The sequence below is a fragment of the Phytophthora cinnamomi genome (genome assembly GCF_018691715.1).
Source record: "Phytophthora cinnamomi strain GKB4 chromosome Unknown Contig7, whole genome shotgun sequence".
NCBI classification, from domain to species: domain Eukaryota; phylum Oomycota; class Peronosporomycetes; order Peronosporales; family Peronosporaceae; genus Phytophthora; species Phytophthora cinnamomi.
In genome coordinates, this window is record NW_027150940.1 from 1,132,478 (window position 1) to 1,151,527 (window position 19,050).

Here is a 19,050-nt window from a genome sequence, read left to right on the forward strand (position 1 = left end):
CTAACTAGGTAGTGCAACTTGACACCACAAGGGCAACGTTGCCTAGGTAGTATAGTTTGAAGGTTGCTCAATGCCCAACATCACCTAGGGGCAAGCACTTCTTACGAACTGCGAATTCTAATATGTTATGCTACATCATAGGTTTGGACACCACCTTAGTGTACCCATTTGTCAATACAGGCATGGGCACCACGGCTGGCGGCGGTGCCGCGCCGTCCGCGGGCGGCTCCGGCGGCGCCAAGGCGGCCAAGAAGGCCAAGAAGTCGCGCAAGGCGCTGCACATCGCGCCGCCGCGCATGAAGTCGCGGCGCAAGGCGCGGCAGGTGACCACGACGTTCCACCGGCTGACGCACGAGCTGGACCGCCTCAAGCAGCACAAGGCCGCGGACAGCAGCGCGCGCGTGGCCGAGATCAACAAGCAGCTGGACGCGCTGGGCGGGCGCCAGGCCTACCAGGACGCCAGCATCCTCAGCACGAGCTTCCACCGCACGTCCAAGTGGGTCTTCCAGCTGCTCACGCGCTTCGAGCTGCGCCCCAAGGCCAAGCAGCCGCCGCTGCGCGTGCTGGAGGTGGGCGCCATCAACACGCAGCTGCTGTCCTGTCCGTGGCTGGACGTGCGCGCCGTCGACCTCAACTCGCGCCACGAGCGCATCGAGCAGCGCGACTTCTTCAGCCTCAAGCCCGCGGCCGAGTTCCAGGTGCTCGTCTCCAGCATGGTGCTCAACTGCGTGCCGGGCGCCGACAAGCGCGGCGAGATGCTGCGGCTCTACCGCGAGCACCTCAAGCAGGGCGGGCTGCTGTTCCTCATGCTGCCGCTACTGTGTCTGCGCCACTCGCAGTTCATGACGTACGCGCGCTTCACCAAGATCCTGGAGGCCGTAGGCTTCCGAGTTCGCGAGACCAAGGACTCACCCAAGGTGGCCTTCTTCTGCTTGGAGCGGACTGAAACCGTGAACGAGGCGGCCTCGTTCCCGCAGAAGCTGCTGATGCCGGGCGACAAGCGCAACGACTTCAGCGTCGTCATCTAGATAGAAGTAGTCTCCCTGCATCGTGTGTATCTACTAATCCGACTACCTATCTTACCATAAACTCTAGATACTTGAGTACCGGTACGTCAATCAACACAATGAAGGAAACAGAAACTAAGCTTGTGCCTCTCATTTCTTTAAAGCTAAAACAGCCACGGAACGATCGTGCCTGTTGTGCCTCGGTGCCGCATCCCCATGGACGTGCTCGCGGAAATGGTAGCTGCTGGCGCCATAGCGGAAGAGTTGCTGGGAGAAGACGTGCGCATCCTGCGAGTTGACGGTGTGCACTCGCAGAGATGGAGCGGCAATGACGAACATTCCCGACGCGAAAGTTGCAGTCGCGGCCTTGCTAAGCACGGCCCAAGCTTTCCAGAGATCAATGGATTAAGTGAAGGGTAGTACATGTATATCTGTCACGTGCAGTATGCTTGAATGTTTGGTGCGGTGCTTTCGTGAAGGTGTTGATCTACCGAAAGTAATTACCGCACAATGAAGTGCAGTGTAATTCAAGGATGCAAACAGCAAAATGCCCGTTTCCAAAAGGATATTTCCGGTGAGCAAGATACCGGAAATCTCAGGAACGCAAGCCCCAAGATCACACAGGATAACAGCATTCTTTTTTCACAGCGCATTGAGTTAACACAGAATTCGTTGACATATGCGCTTGTAGTTCGAAGTACCATTAGACGACACTGAACGTAGCCGAACTGCGGCCGAAGATCACCTACATATACGCTTTGATATGTTCATGCGATTCACAGTGCGAAGCGTGGATTTATCTAGTGATCCGACTAACTACCTACGTGTCTACGTCTAATTACTGTCTTTTCAATTCACTTCAGCGGCGACGACTGCCTTGAAGTGCACCATGCACTCATCACGCGTCTTCTCGGGATTTGAGAGCTGCCACGCTAGAATACGGTCGAGCAGCGACTTCATGTTTGGTCCAGGCTTCACACCAAGCTGCTTTACAAGATCGTTGCCCTGTCAAGATGCAGCAAAGTACATTGTCAATTTCAGCAGAAGTAAAAGACATCGGGTTAGTGCCTTACATTGAGCAATGGCTTGAGTTCCCAGACACCATCAAGATCAGCACCGCTGACTTGCGCGTTGAAGGCTTCGTAGCGCTTTGATACCGAAGCGCGAGCACCGGCAGCCGCATCACCCGGCCCACAATCGACGAGTTCTTGCACCAAAGCAGCATCACGACAAAGCTCCCACTGGGCCCCGATACTGCGGATTAGAAGTCCAATCTTGACACGGTCGAAGGCGTCTGCTGTCGCCGCCTGGAGCTCACCCACGTGCGCCAGGATATTATCCACGTCCTTCGCGTCGCGGTTGGGCAGCTTGAGTGAATCCTGCACCACAAACGTAGCGACTGAACGGCGGCGCTTGTCGCGCACACACAGTCCACGGAATGGCAGCAAGAACGCTGCCAAGACGCGAACGTGCAGCTTGTGCTTCTCCTCCGCCGACATGCTGTCGACGTCCAGCTCCCCGCCAGTCGACGACGCGAGATGCTGGTACATTTCCGCCACGTAGGCATAGCAGCGGTCCCACACGCCCTCTTCCACCTGTTGCACTTCACCGTCCGGACGGCACACGGGCGTCTTGTCCAGCATCGCCGAGGGCAGGAACACGCTCTCGCTCAGGTGCAGCTCGTGCAGCAGCCGCAGCGCACGTTCAGGGTGCGCGGCGCTGCCCGTGAGCATGGCGGCCAGCTCCTTGCCGACCCGCTCGCGACTGACCTTGCGCACGAGCGCCAGTCGGACCTCCTCCAGCTGCGCCGCCGCGCGCAGCTCGTCCTCGAGCGTGCAGTCGAACCGCGAGGCGAAGCGCACGGCGCGCAGCACGCGCAGCGGGTCGTCCAGGAAGGTCACGCGGGGCTCCAGCGGCGTGCGCAGCCTGCCGAGCCGCAGGTCCTCGAGGCCGCGGCCCGTGAAGTCCTCCACCTGCCTCGTGGCCAGGTTGAAGAAGAGGCTGTTGATGGTGAAGTCGCGGCGCTCGGCGTCCTGCTGCGGCGTGCCGATCTGCACCGTGGGGATGCGGTGCTCCTCGCTCGCGTACGTCTCGGCCCGCAGGTTCACGAAGTCCACCCAGCCGCGCGCGTCTCCGACCTGCATCGTGGCCGTCTCCAGGTGCTTGCTCTGCTCCGGGTTGGCCTTGATCACGCCCACGGCGCGCGCCGCGCGGCCCCGCGCCGTCTCGAAGGCGTTCACCAGGTCGGCGAAGGCGCGGCCCGTCAGGCGGTCCAGCACCACGTCCACGTCGTCGCTCTCGCGGCCCAGCAGCTTGTCGCGCACCCAGCCGCCGGCCACGCGCAGCACGGCGCCCTCGGCCGCGGGCTGGGCCGCCACCTGCTGCAGCAGCGCGAAGAGCTGCTCCTCGGATGGCGTCAGCCGCACGACCGGCTGCAGCGCGTTCGGCATGGCTGGGGACGCGCGCACCTCGCGCTGCTTCTGCTTCTTGCCGGGGCTGCTGGACGGCGACGCCATGCGCTTCACCATTGGCTTCAATAATGGGTGAATTTTAACGGTTGGATCGGAAAGATAGCAGCACTTTGAGGGATGGGGAATTGTGTAGGGTGCTATCGTATCGATACAGATGGAAATTGTGAATCATAATTTCCAGTTGTATCGATAAGATAGCACCCTACAATTTGTGATACTATTTTAATAGTCCCAAATTTTGGGAAGATGGCGGACGATGACGTTGCGGCGGCGGAGATCGCCGCGCAGATCGCGGCGCTGCGGCCACGGGTGCAGGGAGCGAGGGGCGTCATGGCCTACCTGGTGCGTAGCAGTGAGTGGTGTAGCAGTTGCAGTGGGTTCTGACGGTGCGAGTGTGCAGGACAAGCCTCCGAGTGACAAGCGCACGGATGTGAACAAAATGTTCCTGGCCAGCACTATCCGGAGGTTCGTCGGCAGCGAGATATCCTATACACTGTGGATGGGGAGGTATACTTGGTGCTGACGGGTGCTTTGCTGTTGGGTGCAGTGTGGACTCGCACAACCGGCGGCAGGAGGAGGACAAGTGCTGGACGCTGCGGCGGATGGAGCGGAAGCTCGACAAGTCCCGCGACCGGCGGAGGTCCGGCCACAGGAGCCGCAGCAGAAGCCGCAGTCGCGATCGGAGGAGATCGGACGACAGGAAGCGGCGGCGCAGTGCAAGTCGCAGTCGCAGCAGCTCGCGGCGGCATCGACGGAGCCGAAGTGATCGGGGCACCTCTAGACTTGAGCGCAGTCGAAGTCCTGACCGTAGTGCGGCTCGCGGGGAGAAGCGAGAAGACGAGGACGAGCGCAACCTCTGGGCACGGAAGAAGGCGGAGAAGACCCGACAGTTGTGGGAGAACCTGCACTCGGAAGGCACCGTGTCCGTGGAAAACGCACCTGACTTCAGCGCCGAGGAAGATTCCGGTGACGAGGATGTCAAACCGATCCAAGCCGTATTGCAGGATCGTAGCGAAAAGAAGAAGCGTAAGAAGGACAAGAAACACAAGAAGCAGAGATGAGGTCTTTGGCGTGGAATATGTGGTGTCGATACGCTTGTCACCGAAGCTACGGATCAGCGAGGTCCGATTCGAGGAGCGTGAGCGTGTGGACGAAGCCTTTCCTACCGATGGCGCTCCCAATCGTGCACCGACTTTGCCTATCTACCAGCAGCGTGCTATGCTGCAATGTAATGCTCACCGGCTTCGAGGGCTTCTGGCATGCGCCAACCTCCCTCCTGGATTCAATACCCCAGTGAAAATTAACCTCTTCCGTCTCGTCGATCGAGTCCGCCAAAAAGTAGCAGCGTAGTGCCCATGGGCATGATCCACTTGGCATGCAAGGTTACTGGTGCTAACGTCGCCTACTTCTCGTTAGTTGTCTACCGGCACCTCCATCCGACCGGCTCCCGTGACCATTACAATGCTGTTGTTGCTGCTTGCCATGCTAGTTTTAACGTACATGAAGAAACTTGAGTTAGATTCGACCGAAAGTGGTAAAGACAAGAACTAAACGGTACAAAGGAATACGTCGGTGAATCGATCTTAGAGAGGCTATCGGCAGACTCAAGCTATCTGGGTTTTGATGTTGTACTTCTCACGATAAAACAGCAGCACTTGCGAGCTTTAATCTAAGAAGAGAAGCTCCAACATGCTGCTAGTCTCAGTTCCACGTCGACACAGCCTGGTACGTGGCGAAGGTCATCGTGAAGATGCCAATCGCGATGACGATGTTGTTCAGGGTACGGCTCTCGTTCACAAGCTGGGAGTGGAAGAGGCACGGGTAGATAAATGCGAGTGGCACGGAGCAGAACCCACCGATGAGGGCCACAAAGTTGTCCAGCTCTTCCTTCCCGAAATACGCAATAGCAGCAGTGAGGCACACGAGCGCGAAGCGGAAGCCGTTCTTCTCCCAGCGCCAGTAGCCCTTCTGGCTATGAGCAGGAAACAGGTAGCCTTCCAAAATCTTCACCACTGGGTACAGCATGAGCGGATATGTGAACACTAGCGCGAGCGAGTACGTGAGCTGCACGGACATTGTCGCGATACTGTCTTGAGCGCTGGGCAAGTTTAACGTCACGACAGATTGCGTCTCCTGCCCAAACGCGGCGTACACAAGGCCGGCAAACACGGACAGAAGCGTCACGAGGAACAGCATGGAGTACGACAGGATCCGCGGGAACTTGTGCTTGATGTCACCGTCCATGGCATCGTAAATGGGCAGCACGAGTCCGATACCTTCGAAGCAGTACACGGCCGTTCCCAGCATCATGGCCCAACTCGTCGAGTTGAAGTTCTCCCACGTAGCAGTGCCGACCGGCGCGTCGTCGATCGTTTGCACCGTGTACGAGATGATGTAGACGAGTCCGAACAGGATGAGCAGATCCGCGAACAGGTTCGTGAGCGCAAAGTATTCGATGCGACGCACCCACGAAAGCGGCGTGTAGAGCAGGATCTGAAGCGTGATAAGCGTCAGCGACGAAGACGCCGTGGTCCTCTGCACCCCGAAGATGGCCAAGATGACCTCGCCAATGTTCTTCTCCACGAAAATCAGGTACGAGCAGCAGAAGCCGATCTGCGAGAGCACGAGCGAGATGTTGACAGCCACGCGGCCCAGCTTGCCAAAGGCCTTTTCCCCCACCATGCCGTACGACACCGAGGTGCGCCCCGGTTCGCGCAGCAGCACGTTGGAGCATTCCGTCAGCCGCAGCATGCAGAAGGTGGACAAAGCTGCGGACGCGCACAGCGCCGTCAGCGAGAAGAGCATGCCTCCGTTCTGGAACCCCTTGGGCAGGAACAGGATGCCGCTGCCGATGAACGACTTGAGGATCGTGAACACCGTCTTCCCCACGGTCGCGCCGGGCTGCTGCTTCTCGGGCCTGCGCTTCCACGCGCGACTCAGCAGCGGCGTCTCCGTCTCCTACACAACAGTGCAGTCAGTATACTAGTAGTTTCCTCCTCTGTTGCAGCACATCCGTCGCACGCCACGTACGTCCGAGTCGTCGTCGTCTGCCAGTCCCAGACTCGCCACGATGAAGTCGCCGTACGCGGACTGCAGGAAGCCTGGCGTGGGCTGGATGGACTCGAGGAACGAGTCCTGCACGTACGCGGGCACGTGCGGGCTGTTGCCCGGCAGGTTGGTGATCACGTGGTCGCGCCGGAAGCCCCCGGGCCGCGCGATGTCCGACGCCTTGCCTAACAGACAGATAGACAGATAGATGGCTACATCAGCAACGCCGCTAGTATAAAGTCTCCGAGGCTGCGCGCACCGATGTCCTCGTGCAGGATGTCGCTCTGGTCGGGCAGCGACTTGGGGCGCGGCGGCCCGTCCTGCGTCTCCTTGAGGATGGCGAAGAAGATGTCGCGCGTCATGTCGGAGCCCTCCTCGGCGATGTCGTGCACGTCCGCGGGCAGAAGCGGCTCGGCCTCCAGGCCGGTCACGGGCGGCTGCTTGCTGTCGTTGGCCATGGGTCTAGTGTAGCGGCGCTCTCGGTCTCTTGCTCGACGCTCGGCGAAAGTGGCAATGAGGCGCGTCTCTCCTGGGTCGGGGCTTGTCTGCGACATGTGTCACTGCGGTGATATTATATCTTGTGAATATAGATGCTATCGATATGGAGAGGGGAGAAGGTGAGGGGGTATTTAGACCTGCGGCAGTTGATGTTTACATTGGGGGAAGACCAAAGCCCGGCCACTTTCGCTGATCGGCCATGGCGCCGTCATGGCGTCGTGTTCCTACAGCCATCGTGCGGAGAGAGCATTGGCGTACGGCGTGAACGGTGGCTGGGTGGATGTATGGATGGATGGACACCAATATTCCAAGCGGGCGGCCGACAAATTTGGTGGTGTCTCCGCTCACCTGGCCAGCTGGGTCTCAGCTGGGGGAATGATGGCGGGCGACACTGCCACCTTGCGGCGAATCACTCGCCAAAACTTCAGCAGAGCAGTAAAGCAAGGACGGGATCACCGGGGGAAGCTTCCAGGGCGGGGCGTAGTGCAACTCCAACAAAGTGAAGGCATCAATTTCGATGATAAGTGTAGCCATTTCGCCTCGCGAAATGGCTACATTACGATGGCTAAATTAAGGCGTGTACTGGTCCTCCTTGGACCTGGCGATTGATACATTGTCAATGCAGTGGCCCAGCGCGGACGGGATCTCGGTCGAGAATGCGCCCAGTTTGGAGGAGCTGGCGGGTGCTATCCAGCTAGTGCACGACCCCGAAAGCTGGGAGGCAGATGACCAGGAAGACGAGGAGTCCCAAGCTGAATTGCAGTCCGAGAAACCCGCCGAGTTCGACCTGACCAAGCGCCTTGAATGGGAAAAGAAGCTCATCTCGACCCCGTTGACGCGTCTTCCGAAAAACCAGGCGGCTATTGCAGTCCAGGCGTTCCGTAATGTCTCCGGCTTCATGGGGAACCGAGCAAGTGGCAAGAACCAGATCGACCACTGCTTCAAACTGCTACGCAACGTCGTCCCCCGATCGCTGGCACTCAAGGACGAAATCTATTGTCAACTCTGCAAGCAGCTCACGCGAAACCCCAGCTCGTATGGCTACGCTGCGTGCTACCCAAACGCGTTCTCATAGTACTAATTCTTGCCATGATTGGTTTGGCCAGGAATGCAGTCATGAACGGGTGGTTGCTTTTGAACGCGTGCCTCGTGACTTTCCCACCGTCCCCGCCCCTGGGCGAAAGCCTCGAGAGATTTATCAGTGTGCACATCGGCGCTGGAGGCGACTCAGCGGCGAGCTCGGAAGTCTCGGCGTATGCTATGGAAGCATTAGCATCTCTGCGATGTTGTGCCATCAAAGGCGAGCGCAAAGAAATTCCAAGTGCTGCTGAGCTGAGAGCGCTGCAACAACATGCTCTTAACGACATCACGGTCATGCTAGCAGATGGATCGGTTCTTGTCATGCAGGTCAGCGCTTGGAGTACAAGTCGCGATCTGGCTGGGCTTGTGGCGCGCAAGTTAGGCGTGTGCCACGAAGAGGCCTTTGCGCTTTTCGAGACAAATGACGAGGAGGAAGAATACCTTGTTCCGGACAATGAGCGTGTCATGGATTTGTACGCGGAGTGGGAACGCACTCACGTCAATGTGAGCGACCTCAAGCAGAAGAAAAAGAAGAAAACGAAGATCGAAGAAGTGGCGAAAGCACCGGAGGTCGAAGGGTATCGCCTTACGTACAAGGCATACTTATGGGTGCACGTGGATGATGAAACAGCGGCAGACATCGAACTGTACTACCTGCAGGCCGTTCATAACGTGCTCAGTGGGAGGTATGTCTGTGATCTTGACGTTGCTGTTGAGCTCGCAGGCTATCAAATGTACTGCAAGCTCGGCAATGATAACGCTCCAGCGCTCACGAGTCTCACGTAAGTATTACACAATGAAATTGGTCTAAGAGTGTAACTCCTTCTTCCTACTGACTGCGTCATTGTGTGCTTGGTTCAGAAATGAGGTCCATGACTACATCCCGGGCTCGCTTCTCAGCGCAACCAACCGAGGAGCCGTGGCGGAACGAGTGCTTAGCAGCTACAAGTCGTTTACGAATCGTTGGTGCGTGCAAACTACACAACAGGCTCGGCTGGCGTATTTGCGGCTCTGCAAACGCCAGCCATTTTACGGGTTGACGCTTTTCCACGTCCGGAACTATCGTCAACGTGCGTCGATGTCATCGCGCGTCACTCTGGCAATCAACGACACGGGAATTGGTATCTTAGGCTCCGACAACGACGAAGCGTTGGTGAGGTTCCCGTATACTGACATTGCCAGCTGGGGATACAGCGCAAACTCGTTCGTCTTCGTTGTGGTGCGCGGCACCGAAGAAACCGAGTACTCGTTCAAGACTGCTCAGGTAGGACGTTGATTTTCTTTACCTACGATTATCTTATCTTACCAGCTCCATTTGAATAGGGCAAGAGCATTAATGACAACGTGGCCGCCTACGTTAACTACATCATGTCATTAACCTCATTCGAAGATGATTGAGGGAGAAATGCAACGGTGGTGTTTATCATATTTTTTACTACTGTAGAGCACCAAAGCTCACTTCCATTGAGACTTATGACGCTTGCTTTGAGTTAATCTTCTCGCAAGGAATTCAAACAGAGGTGATCAAAGCTCCTGCGCATCACCGAAATGTGGACGACGAATCGATCGTGTCTGCTCGCCGGTGAAACGACGCAAGCTATTACTAGTGCTGTCTTCAACACTGCTGCTGACGTTGCGATAGCGGGTTGTTGCAATTAGTTGCTCAAGTGTGCTGTCCATGGCGCCTCCAATGCTGACCATCAAGGCGGACGCGTCGACGCGAGTCCGCTCCTTCCCGACGCCGTTCAAATGCAGCGGAGACTTCTGCGGTTTTGCCATGCAGCTGAGCTTAGCGTCTGTGAACTCCCACCACGCGAAAGGCAGGCGGGCGGCGGCAGCTCCACCACAAGCTTTAGCAGCCTCGGCACTGTCGCTGCTGTTCACCAAGGAGGAGCTGCGAGCATTGGGTGATGCCAATCTCAGCAGGCTGTTGGCGGCCATGGAAGTCGCGCAGTCGGCAGGCAAGAGCATTGACGGGAAGCAGCTTGAAGCCGGGGAGCTTCGTGTCATCACCTACAAGTCTATTGCACTGGGCAGAGGCAATAGAGAACACCTGCAGAACGCGATCCAGGCTTCGAGTCATGTGCATTCCACCGCCAACACGTCAACTTCACCGACAAAAGCACGCCGACAATCCCATCTACTTGACAGCACCTTGTCACAAGAGCTGCGAGAGAATTCACGATCGCGCGTGTATGGAGAAATGGATGGCGTGGCCAATTACTACCGCCAGGTCCGAGTTTGCGCCGACTGCTATGCTGTGTACGCATTGCTGGATCTTGCTCGGCAGATGGCTGTCGGGGTGCTTCCGGAAGATGCAAACGCACTTGCGCAGCGAAAGCATCTACAGTTGAAGCGAAAGGAGCAACAAATGAATCGGCAACGATCTTCAATCGAGGAGAAGTGGGAGGAGCGTGTAGGGCAGGAAGTCCACGAGAAAGAGACCATTCTTCTACGCAAGCATCACGGCGGCTCGAAGCAAAAACCTTTACTGGGAGTAGCGGAATCAACAGACACGGCTACTATGGAAGAAGAGACCAATACTAACTCCTCTTTGCCCGCCCTTGCAACTAACAACGGTAGCTCTGGAAGCAACAGCGATGTCTTCAAAGCCGACAAGTCAGTCAGGCTGCAAGACGGCGATAAACACACTGTCAGCATGCCCTCTCTTCAGATCCCCGAGACGAATGTGGCATCATCGACAGTGTTATCGAAAGTAACAAAAGTTACAGCACAACAACAAGCACAGCTACTTCGCAACAACGACACGTTTGTAGGGATGGATAGCTATTTGCGCGGCGTGACCAAGCGTATCGAAGCACCATCACTGGAAGCAGGTCAACTCTTTCAAGGGAATACGACACCAAAAGGCTCTGTGCGAGCTGGAAACATGTCAGGTCCAGCGACTCTTTTGCTAGTTTCATCGGACACGGAGGTGCTGCACGACTTACACCAAATGATCAGTACTTCAACTTCACCAACTTTTCAGCTTGAGATAGAGAGCATGACTGATGGTCGCCAGGCGCTGAGAGCTGCACAGGACTTTGACTACGACGTGATTTTAGTCGAGCGAGAGTTGGCTGGAAGTGGCATGACGGGACTCGAATTCACTCGCTTGCTGCGGCAGTCACAACTGAAGCGCAGACTCAAGAGAAACTTCATGACCCCCACTACTGTCCTTTGTGTTACCTCGCAAACCACACTCGACGACTTGCAGCTTTACAAGGATAGCGAAATGGATGGCTGCATCGGAAAACCGATCAGCAGCGAATTACTCCACCACACTTTACAGGCGGCACTTCGAGCCAGGCAGTCCGTGTCGACTCGCCAAAGACCTTTATCTTCTTCAAAACAGCAAGGTGACGAAGAGATGCATGCAACCGCGGTAGCACTCCATAAGGCCAAACACGAACAACAGGCAAGATACCGTAGGCGCCGACGCCGGCTTGAGGCATCACACTCGTTGGCCATGCCAGGTCTCGCCGAAATGGATGCGCGTGATGACTACGTGCATGGAGTTTTCCAAATGGACGCCGAGACTGCCATTCCATTTTGCGTCATGGGCGGCGCTCGATCGAGTGTTGTGGACAATACCACCGAGCGCACAGACTCGAGCGAGGCATTTTTCAACCTGGTAATTGTGCACGACCTCTTTGACACGTGGGAGCGCTTGCAGATTTTGCTTCAGCCACTTGTAGCACGCTACCGCGGCCGTGTGCAGGTGTTACTGTGGAATTACCCGGGCCAAGCTTACACTGCGTGGCGGAGAGGCACTCTTCTGCATAATACCTTTCACGTTACGTGTTTGACGGCGTTGCTCGGTCATGTTACAGGGGCTTCGGGCAGCGACCGATTACTGCGAGACAAACCTTACCATCTTGTCGGCATTGGCAACGGTGGCAACATCGCCATGAGTTTCTGCTGCTCGACTCAACCGCGTGACGTGAATACCCGGTCACTTGTGCTACTAAACAGTTTTGCTCATGTGGATGCACAACTGGCTCAGTTCTTGCACGACAGCGCCAAGGTGCTGACCTGTACTCCGGAATCACGGCCAGATCTCCCAGTGTATTTCCACGCACGTTTTCTCTTCTCAGCTCCATACCTTGCGCGGGTATCGACGCCGTTAGCGCTCAATCTGTACACGGCAGTGCTGAATCCCATCACACTCGAAGGACGACATGCACTCACGCTTGGGGCCCTAGCGCACCACGACCTTCGAACCGACCTAAAGCTTCTACGAGTTCCGTTAATCTCCGTTTGCTCGGCACATAATGCGTTGGTAGATGCTGGAGGTCACGCCGAAACAATCCTGGCCCTGGCCAATCTGGAGCTTGTCGATTCGGTTGGTAAAGTGCTGCGATATCGACGCGTGAAGTCCTTGCAGCAACAACACTCGGCAGGGCGTAGTAAACGTCCGAGCTGCGTAATTTGGCTCCCAGGCGGTCATGAAGCGCTACAAGAGTGCAAGCAAGACGTGCTCGTGCTGCTCGAGCAGCTTGTCACCGGATTCCACGAGCTCAATGATGTCCCTCATGGAACAAGTCGGAAGCAGCAGGAGCTGTCCCCGACGAAGTACAAATCGAGGTGCGAGGACGAACAACCGCAACGAGGACCTCCCGACAATCAAAGCAAGAGCAAAGCCAAACCGCAGCGTAACTTCGAGGACGCCTTCATCGATCGAGTCTTGACTACTGTCAAGGAGGTTGTGCCCACCAACGCCAACGGTACTACCGCTAGACCACAATCTAGCCATCAAAAACCGCTGGATGGCGCACAGTGGCGGAATCACCAGCAGCATATTGTTCAGCAGGCTGAGGCCGAGTCCTCTGGAGTTGTGAAAGCTCAAGCTGCGGCATCCTCAGCGTCGAACCAACACGGGGCGTCCAAACCCTCCAAGCTTATGAAACTCACGAATTGGGACCCCACCACTCCTGCGTTTGAGCGCATCAGCGCTAACGTCGTGTACCAACCCGGGGCCGGCAGCAAAATCTACCCGCTTCTTCCAGAGGTGAAGGAGTACATGGGCTGGAGAGTGCGACGCAACCAAAAGCGACTACAGCGGATGGCTGCGATGGCGCGGGTCATTCAGCGTGCCTTCCGAGCATTCTACGCTCGCACGCTGACACGGCGTTTGTACCGTGAGCGGTGCGCGATCCACATGCAGCGTCTTTGGCGGGCCCGCGTGGCTCGCAAGCGCTACAAAGGTCTCAAGCGTGAGGACTGGGCTGTCCGGCTGCTCCAACGTCACTGGCGCGGCAAAATGGGCCGAACCTCGTACAAGCAGCGCATGCTCGAGTACCTGTCAGCGTTAGACATCCAGCGAATTACGCGTGGTTGGCTTGCCCGGGGCAAAGTGATGCGTAGACGACAACAAATCCACCAAGCCGCTGTACGAATCCAGCAGCTAATGCGCAGGTATGTGGCCTGCCGGAAGCTGTTCAGGCAGAGACTGCAGCGAAACGCAGCGATGAAAATTCAGCGTGTGTTTCGAGGACTTCTTGGACGTCGACGCTTTGATCGAGAGCGCGAAAAGTTCCTCTTCTCGAAAACGCAGTCACAAGGACTAACGTTTGGCAAACAGCTCCTGCTCGAGTACAAGTTGTACGGCACCAAGCTGCAGAGTGACGTTGCTTTGCTCGCTCGAGAGAAAAGTGACGTCGAGGCTCAGGCTGAAAAACTTGTCAAGGAGATTTGTGAGTTTGACGAAGGCGTCAGGTTGCTTGAAGCGGAGCTGCTTGCTCTCGGGAAAGCTGAGACTGACAATAATGCGCCTGGAGGTGCTAACCGGACGCTCGACGAGACGGCGAAGTGGGCACTACGCGAGCAGAAAATGCGACTCGACCGCGAATTCACACAAATGCTCGCTCAAATCGCCCAGCGACGCGAGAAGCTAGGCACGCTGGAGGAGACGCTCGCACGGGTAGACCAGGAGAGGCTGCGAAAAGAGGAAGAGCTAAAGGCGTTGGAGCGAAAGCTGGTGTTACTTCTCGAGGAACAGCAGAAGGAGCTCGCTCGGATTCGCGCGAAGCAGGAAACCCGGTCTCAACTAGCGCTGGACTTGATTCCTCCTGGGTCAGTGCTGACCGGCCCGGGGACAGGGATATCTAGCGCAATGTCACCGGGACCCGGCAGCGTCTTTGCTAGCAGCCCCGTAGCAGGCGGTCCTACCACTTTCAGCCCTACGTCGAGTGCCTTGGGCCCTGGCAGCGGATTCCCATCGCACTCATCTGGAGCAATTGGAGCACGTGTTCCTGGCCCCGCCGGGACCCAAGGCTTTTCACAGCAGCAACGGCAGGAGGCGGCTTCGCTGATGGAGTCAACGGAGACCATGATGAAATTCGGCTTCATGTCGATGTCCATGACCTACTTCAGCAGCATGAACATGGTTCGCGCTATGCGTAAGATTGGCGCGCACCACCTCACACTCGATAGTGCTGCAGCTGTGTCCCAGCATCGTTGGCCCGAGAACTCAGCAGCCGAGATGCCATCGAAGGCTGCAGCTTCCATCGGTGGGCTTGCAACTATGAGCCCTGCTGGTTTCCAGCCCAGTATCCCGGCCGGAGGCTTCCCAGGACAGCAACCGCTGCAGGTGGCAGCCTGGAGCGTGAGCGACGTCGGTCGGTGGCTCGATACGCTAGCGTTAGCGCAGTACAAGCGAGCTTTCGCGGATGCCACCGTGGACGGAGCTCTGCTACTTCACCTCACCGACGACGACCTTCGCAACACGCTGGGCATGGAGCACCACTTGCACCGCAAAAAGGTGCTCACGACGGTGGAGGAGATGCGAGTCCGAGAGCGCAACCAGATGCGGCAGCTCTTCGGCGATAACATCGGCAGCACCGCTGCAGGACCAGCGATTTCCGATGCAGTTTCAATCCCCAGCAGCAGTCCCGCAAGGCCAATGGCACCGGCAAGTACAGCTAGCCCAGTCAATGTTGTCGCCAACCCCGTTCCAGCATCCTCGGTCGGTCCAGCACCAAGCTCGTCTGAAGCTCCTCCGGGCGGAGGGCGCGTCGTGGTTTCGTTCAGCGAGTTCTGCAGCTTGGTACGCCATGGCAAGGTGAAGCAGGTCCGCGAGGCGCTGCAGAACGTGGTCGAGCGGAAGTTCGACCCGCTGACCATCAAGACGCAGTTCGCGCCGGGCACGGGCACCGTCTACAACGACCAACTGGAGAAGAGCGTCTTCCACATCAACAAGGGCGACGACAACGGCAACTCGCCGCTGCTGCTGGCCGCGCAGAACAACCACCTCAAGGTGGCGCAGCTCCTGCTGTCCAAAGGCGCCAACCCCGACCACCAGAACGTATGTGAGGCCTTGCATTCATCCTGTCTCCATTGCACACTAACAGCTCGCTATCTCTCTCCTTCAGAGCCGCGGCCACACCGCGGGCCACTACGCCATGGCGTACAGCTTCTTCGACTTGGGCGCGTGGCTGCTGGACCCCGACAAAGGCGGCGGCCGCGACGACATCCTGAACGAGAACGGCCTCTCCGCCTACGACGGCCTCGACTGAGCCGTCCAGCAGCTCGGAGCAGGTCCAAGGCAAGCAGATCACACAGCAGAGCATTGGTATCAATGGCGTTCCTCTATCGTCTGCGTGTGCATTGAATTGCATTGCATGGAGTCGGTCTACGGGTCCTCGAGGCGCTCGGCGGCCTCGAACTCGTGCGCGTCGATGGCTTCGTTGGCGAGGCGGTCGGCGGCCGCGTTGTCCTCGCGCGGCACGTGCGAGAACGTGACGTGGGGCAGCGCCGCGCTGAGCTCTCGGCACTGCTGGTGCAGCCGCCGCAGGTTGGCGGCCTTGACGCGGTACTGGCCCTGCATCTGCCGCACGACGAGCTGCGAGTCCATGAGCACGTGCACGCGCGCGGCCTCGTGCCGCCGCGCGAGCTGCAGCGCCAGCAGCAGGCCGTGGTACTCGGCCGCGTTGTTGGTCTCGCGCTCGCCCACGAACTTGGCGGCGCGGGCCAGCACGCGGCCCGTCGACGGGTCCACCAGCAGCGCCCCGCAGCCGCTGCGCCCCGGGTTCCCGCGCGACGCGCCGTCCGCGTACGCGAGGACGCTGGCGGACAAGGAGGATGAGGAGGTGGACGACGACGTGTCGCTCTGCTGCAGCGCGCGCGCGCCCGAGAGGCGGCGGCGCAGCGGCTGCGGGCGCAGGACGGCGGCGAGTCTCCGCAGCATTTTGGCTGTCCGTTGGTCTGTGGTGAGGGATTGGGCGATTGGTTGAGGCGGAGGAGGACATAGGAGGACATCAGAGGATAGAAAAGGACATCGGAGGATAGAGGAGGACAGTGGAGGACAGCGACTGACAGTCAGGACGGGGTGCAGATCGCAGCCAGAGAAGGAGCGGACAGACAGAGGGGAGGAAGATGGTGTCGTGGGCGTGGCTCACGCATCGCAGCGAGCCCAACGGTGTCCTGGCGGCGTTGACGGCACTGCAGCCGGATGCAGCGGAGACCGAGGAGAAGACGCCGACGCCGCCTTTGGTGGAGCTGCCGCCTGCCGTTCGCTGGGTGCTGCTGCTCATGGAGTTGGCGCTGGTCGGAGGCGGAGGATTTCTGCTGCTGCTGACCAGCTCAGTCATCACAGCGCTGGTGCGCGGCCTCCTGTCTGCAGCTGGTGATGGCTTCGCGCTAGAGGGCGTTGTCGTTCGGGTTTGTGAGGCTGCGGCGTTCGCCTGGGGCCTCGTGGTGTTCATGGGCTGGTTCTTCCGCGTTCACAAGCGCGACTTGGTGCGGAGACTGTCAGGCTTTGGATGGAGGTCAGGGAAGACGTGCATGGTGTCCGTCCTGCTGCACTCAGTGGCGGTGGTGGTGTTTACATCGGTATGGACGTGGGAGAATGTCTGGTTGGCGGCATATCGCTCTGACGGATCGCTCGCCACAGCGGAGCTGATGCAGAATCTGCTGCTCGCGCCCATGAAGGAGGAGCTATTCTTCCGAGGGGTGGTCGTACTGGTGGCGGTCAATCGGCTTCAGAGTGTCAAGTGGGGTGCTTGGATCTCCAGCGTCTTGTTCGCTGCCATCCACCTGGCCAACGCGAGACATCTCGGAATGCAGTACTCGGCGAGCTATGTAGTGTTCCAAGTGCTCTGGGCGTTGCTGGTGGGGGGATTCCTGGCGCTGAAGCTTGCGGTTTCTGGATCGCTCACGGAGTGTATCGCGCTGCACACGATCAACAATATATTCGCGTTGGGCGTAGCAAAGAATGTCGCCATGGATATGACACAACCAGGTATGTACACGTCGATGCTTGCTTCGATCGCTATATACGCTGTAGTGATTGCCAAGCAACTGCAAGCACTTCAACGCACAACTTTGCGTGATAAAGAGCTTTGACGACAAAAAGTAGGATAAACGTTGGTTCATGTAGCTACCTACCTACCTACTCGTCAAGAAATATATTTTCGCTGTCATTGAGCACTTCGTGTCATACCAAGCTGCTGGTCTAGACAAGCACGATCCTCCTCGTCCTCCACTGTCTCGTCAAGCTGCTCAGCAATGATCCGAGCAATAAAGGCGGCTACAATGATGTTGTAAGTTCTGCGAAGGCGAAACATTGCCCACTCCATTGCGGCCACATACATGAACGAGCCCGGTACTTGGTTCGTGAACAGCGTTCGCCAAATAGTGCACGTGAACGTGAGCACGGAGCCTGGTACAAGTGGAGTGCCGATGGAACTCGCAGTTGCAATCACCACAAGACCGATAACGCGGCCTGCGGTGACAAGGTCCTCTTGGCCGCTGGTGTATGCCATAAAGATAGGGGCCACTACGAAGAAAACTGCCGTTCCGCAGAGGCACAAGCACATACCGAGGCAAATCGTGAATTGCGACATTGTACGTGAGACCTCTCGGGACTTCTCCAAGCTGCGGATGAGGACAGGAATTGTAGCCAAGTAGTCGCCCGTGGCCAACATGAAAATGATTCCGGGCATGAGGAACCACGTAAACTTCAGGGGGTTGCGCCGGACGAGAACCACGTAAAGCAGGCATGCCACGAAGAAGAAGTTGGCGAGCAGAGCGACGGCCATTGTCACTGTGAAGTAAATCGAGTCGTGCAATGCCTGGCGCGAAACCTCGCCAGTCGCGATCGCGTAGGCCATCATGGACAATGTTCCCAAGGGGATGTAGGGCACAAGCCAATTGAGGACCATCTCGAGTACGATGTGAACCTGTCGAATGAGCACGAGTGCGTGGTTTAATTCTCCACTAGCAGGGTCGTACGTCTTCATGATAGTCGCTCCGATCATCATGCTGAAAATGGTGACACCCAGGAACTGTACCGACACGAAGGCACTCGTGATATTGTCAGTGAAGAGATACCCAAAGAAGAGCACAATCTGTGCGGCCAAGCTCTGGGTGTCGGGGAACACGCCACTTGCAGCAGCTAGGGACAACTGAAGGTCTTGTGGGAGCCCCGTGACATTTGTGGCCGTGAGTACTTGACCGTTGCGCGGTGACTGAGCTCCACAATCATCTACCCGAGAGAAAAACTTGCCATTTGGGCACCGTAGAATGAATTCGAAGCTCGTCGTCACTGCTGGGACGTCAGCCATGACTTGGAACGCACCCGAGAAGCAGAACACCACCGCAACCGCGACGCAGCTCGCTATCAAAGCTGCCAGAACAAAATAAATGGCCAAACGTACCAGGACAGAGCGTGTCTTATCGGAGACGGCCAAGTTGGAGAAGCATATCGTGACGCTGGTGAAGATGAGAGGTAGCGTAAGGCACTGAAGCGCGCGGATCAGAAGAGCACCGAGGAATCCGATCCAAAGCTGAGCATCGTCGCTGACAGGGTATTGATTGAGGACTGTGCCGACCGCGAATCCACTGACTCCTGCCATGGCTGTCAACCAGAGACTCGGAGTTTTGTAGTACAGATCCACCAGCATATCGTCCTGGTTGTCAGGCATTGCTTGTGGCTGTGCTGCCGT

The 19,050-nt window shown here is 57.5% G+C and overlaps 9 protein-coding genes across 9 annotated transcripts; 5 read left to right on the forward strand and 4 right to left on the reverse strand.

The window, feature by feature from the left end:
* Positions 1-182: 182 nt before the first annotated feature.
* Positions 183-1,028, forward strand: IUM83_11141 (25S rRNA (adenine(2142)-N(1))-methyltransferase, Bmt2; the record flags this gene model as incomplete). Its single annotated transcript, XM_067935684.1, has 1 exon — positions 183-1,028. The coding sequence occupies one exon, from the start codon at positions 183-185 to the stop codon at positions 1,026-1,028; it is 846 nt and encodes a 281-aa protein (XP_067798884.1).
* Positions 1,029-1,856: 828 nt separating this feature from the next.
* IUM83_11142 (tRNA nucleotidyltransferase) lies at positions 1,857-3,535 on the reverse strand (the record flags this gene model as incomplete). Its single annotated transcript, XM_067935685.1, has 2 exons — positions 1,857-2,012; positions 2,081-3,535. 2 exons carry the CDS (start codon positions 3,533-3,535, stop codon positions 1,857-1,859), a joined length of 1,611 nt encoding a protein of 536 aa, XP_067798785.1.
* A 189-nt stretch (positions 3,536-3,724) lies between these two features.
* On the forward strand, positions 3,725-4,539 carry IUM83_11143 (uncharacterized protein; the record flags this gene model as incomplete). The annotated part of the gene is made up of 3 exons (XM_067935686.1): positions 3,725-3,820; positions 3,879-3,943; positions 4,026-4,539. 3 exons carry the CDS (start codon positions 3,725-3,727, stop codon positions 4,537-4,539), a joined length of 675 nt encoding a protein of 224 aa, XP_067798789.1.
* A 640-nt stretch (positions 4,540-5,179) lies between these two features.
* On the reverse strand, positions 5,180-6,984 carry IUM83_11144 (vacuolar amino acid; the record flags this gene model as incomplete). The annotated part of the gene is made up of 3 exons (XM_067935687.1): positions 5,180-6,436; positions 6,509-6,711; positions 6,786-6,984. 3 exons carry the CDS (start codon positions 6,982-6,984, stop codon positions 5,180-5,182), a joined length of 1,659 nt encoding a protein of 552 aa, XP_067798787.1.
* Positions 6,985-7,643: 659 nt separating this feature from the next.
* On the forward strand, positions 7,644-9,502 carry IUM83_11145 (Unconventional myosin heavy chain 6; the record flags this gene model as incomplete). The annotated part of the gene is made up of 4 exons (XM_067935688.1): positions 7,644-8,059; positions 8,131-8,886; positions 8,966-9,368; positions 9,428-9,502. The coding sequence occupies 4 exons, from the start codon at positions 7,644-7,646 to the stop codon at positions 9,500-9,502; spliced, it is 1,650 nt and encodes a 549-aa protein (XP_067798782.1).
* A 280-nt stretch (positions 9,503-9,782) lies between these two features.
* IUM83_11146 (response receiver) lies at positions 9,783-15,621 on the forward strand (the record flags this gene model as incomplete). The annotated part of the gene is made up of 3 exons (XM_067935689.1): positions 9,783-10,187; positions 12,603-15,410; positions 15,478-15,621. 3 exons carry the CDS (start codon positions 9,783-9,785, stop codon positions 15,619-15,621), a joined length of 3,357 nt encoding a protein of 1,118 aa, XP_067798784.1.
* A 116-nt stretch (positions 15,622-15,737) lies between these two features.
* On the reverse strand, positions 15,738-16,292 carry IUM83_11147 (Ribonuclease HI; the record flags this gene model as incomplete). The annotated part of the gene is made up of 1 exon (XM_067935690.1): positions 15,738-16,292. One exon carries the CDS (start codon positions 16,290-16,292, stop codon positions 15,738-15,740), a length of 555 nt encoding a protein of 184 aa, XP_067798783.1.
* Positions 16,293-16,480: 188 nt separating this feature from the next.
* IUM83_11148 (putative peptidase family U48) lies at positions 16,481-17,449 on the forward strand (the record flags this gene model as incomplete). The annotated part of the gene is made up of 1 exon (XM_067935691.1): positions 16,481-17,449. One exon carries the CDS (start codon positions 16,481-16,483, stop codon positions 17,447-17,449), a length of 969 nt encoding a protein of 322 aa, XP_067798786.1.
* A 74-nt stretch (positions 17,450-17,523) lies between these two features.
* On the reverse strand, positions 17,524-18,960 carry IUM83_11149 (Dicarboxylate/amino acid:cation (Na or H) symporter (DAACS) family protein; the record flags this gene model as incomplete). The annotated part of the gene is made up of 1 exon (XM_067935692.1): positions 17,524-18,960. The coding sequence occupies one exon, from the start codon at positions 18,958-18,960 to the stop codon at positions 17,524-17,526; it is 1,437 nt and encodes a 478-aa protein (XP_067798914.1).
* Positions 18,961-19,050: the final 90 nt, after the last annotated feature.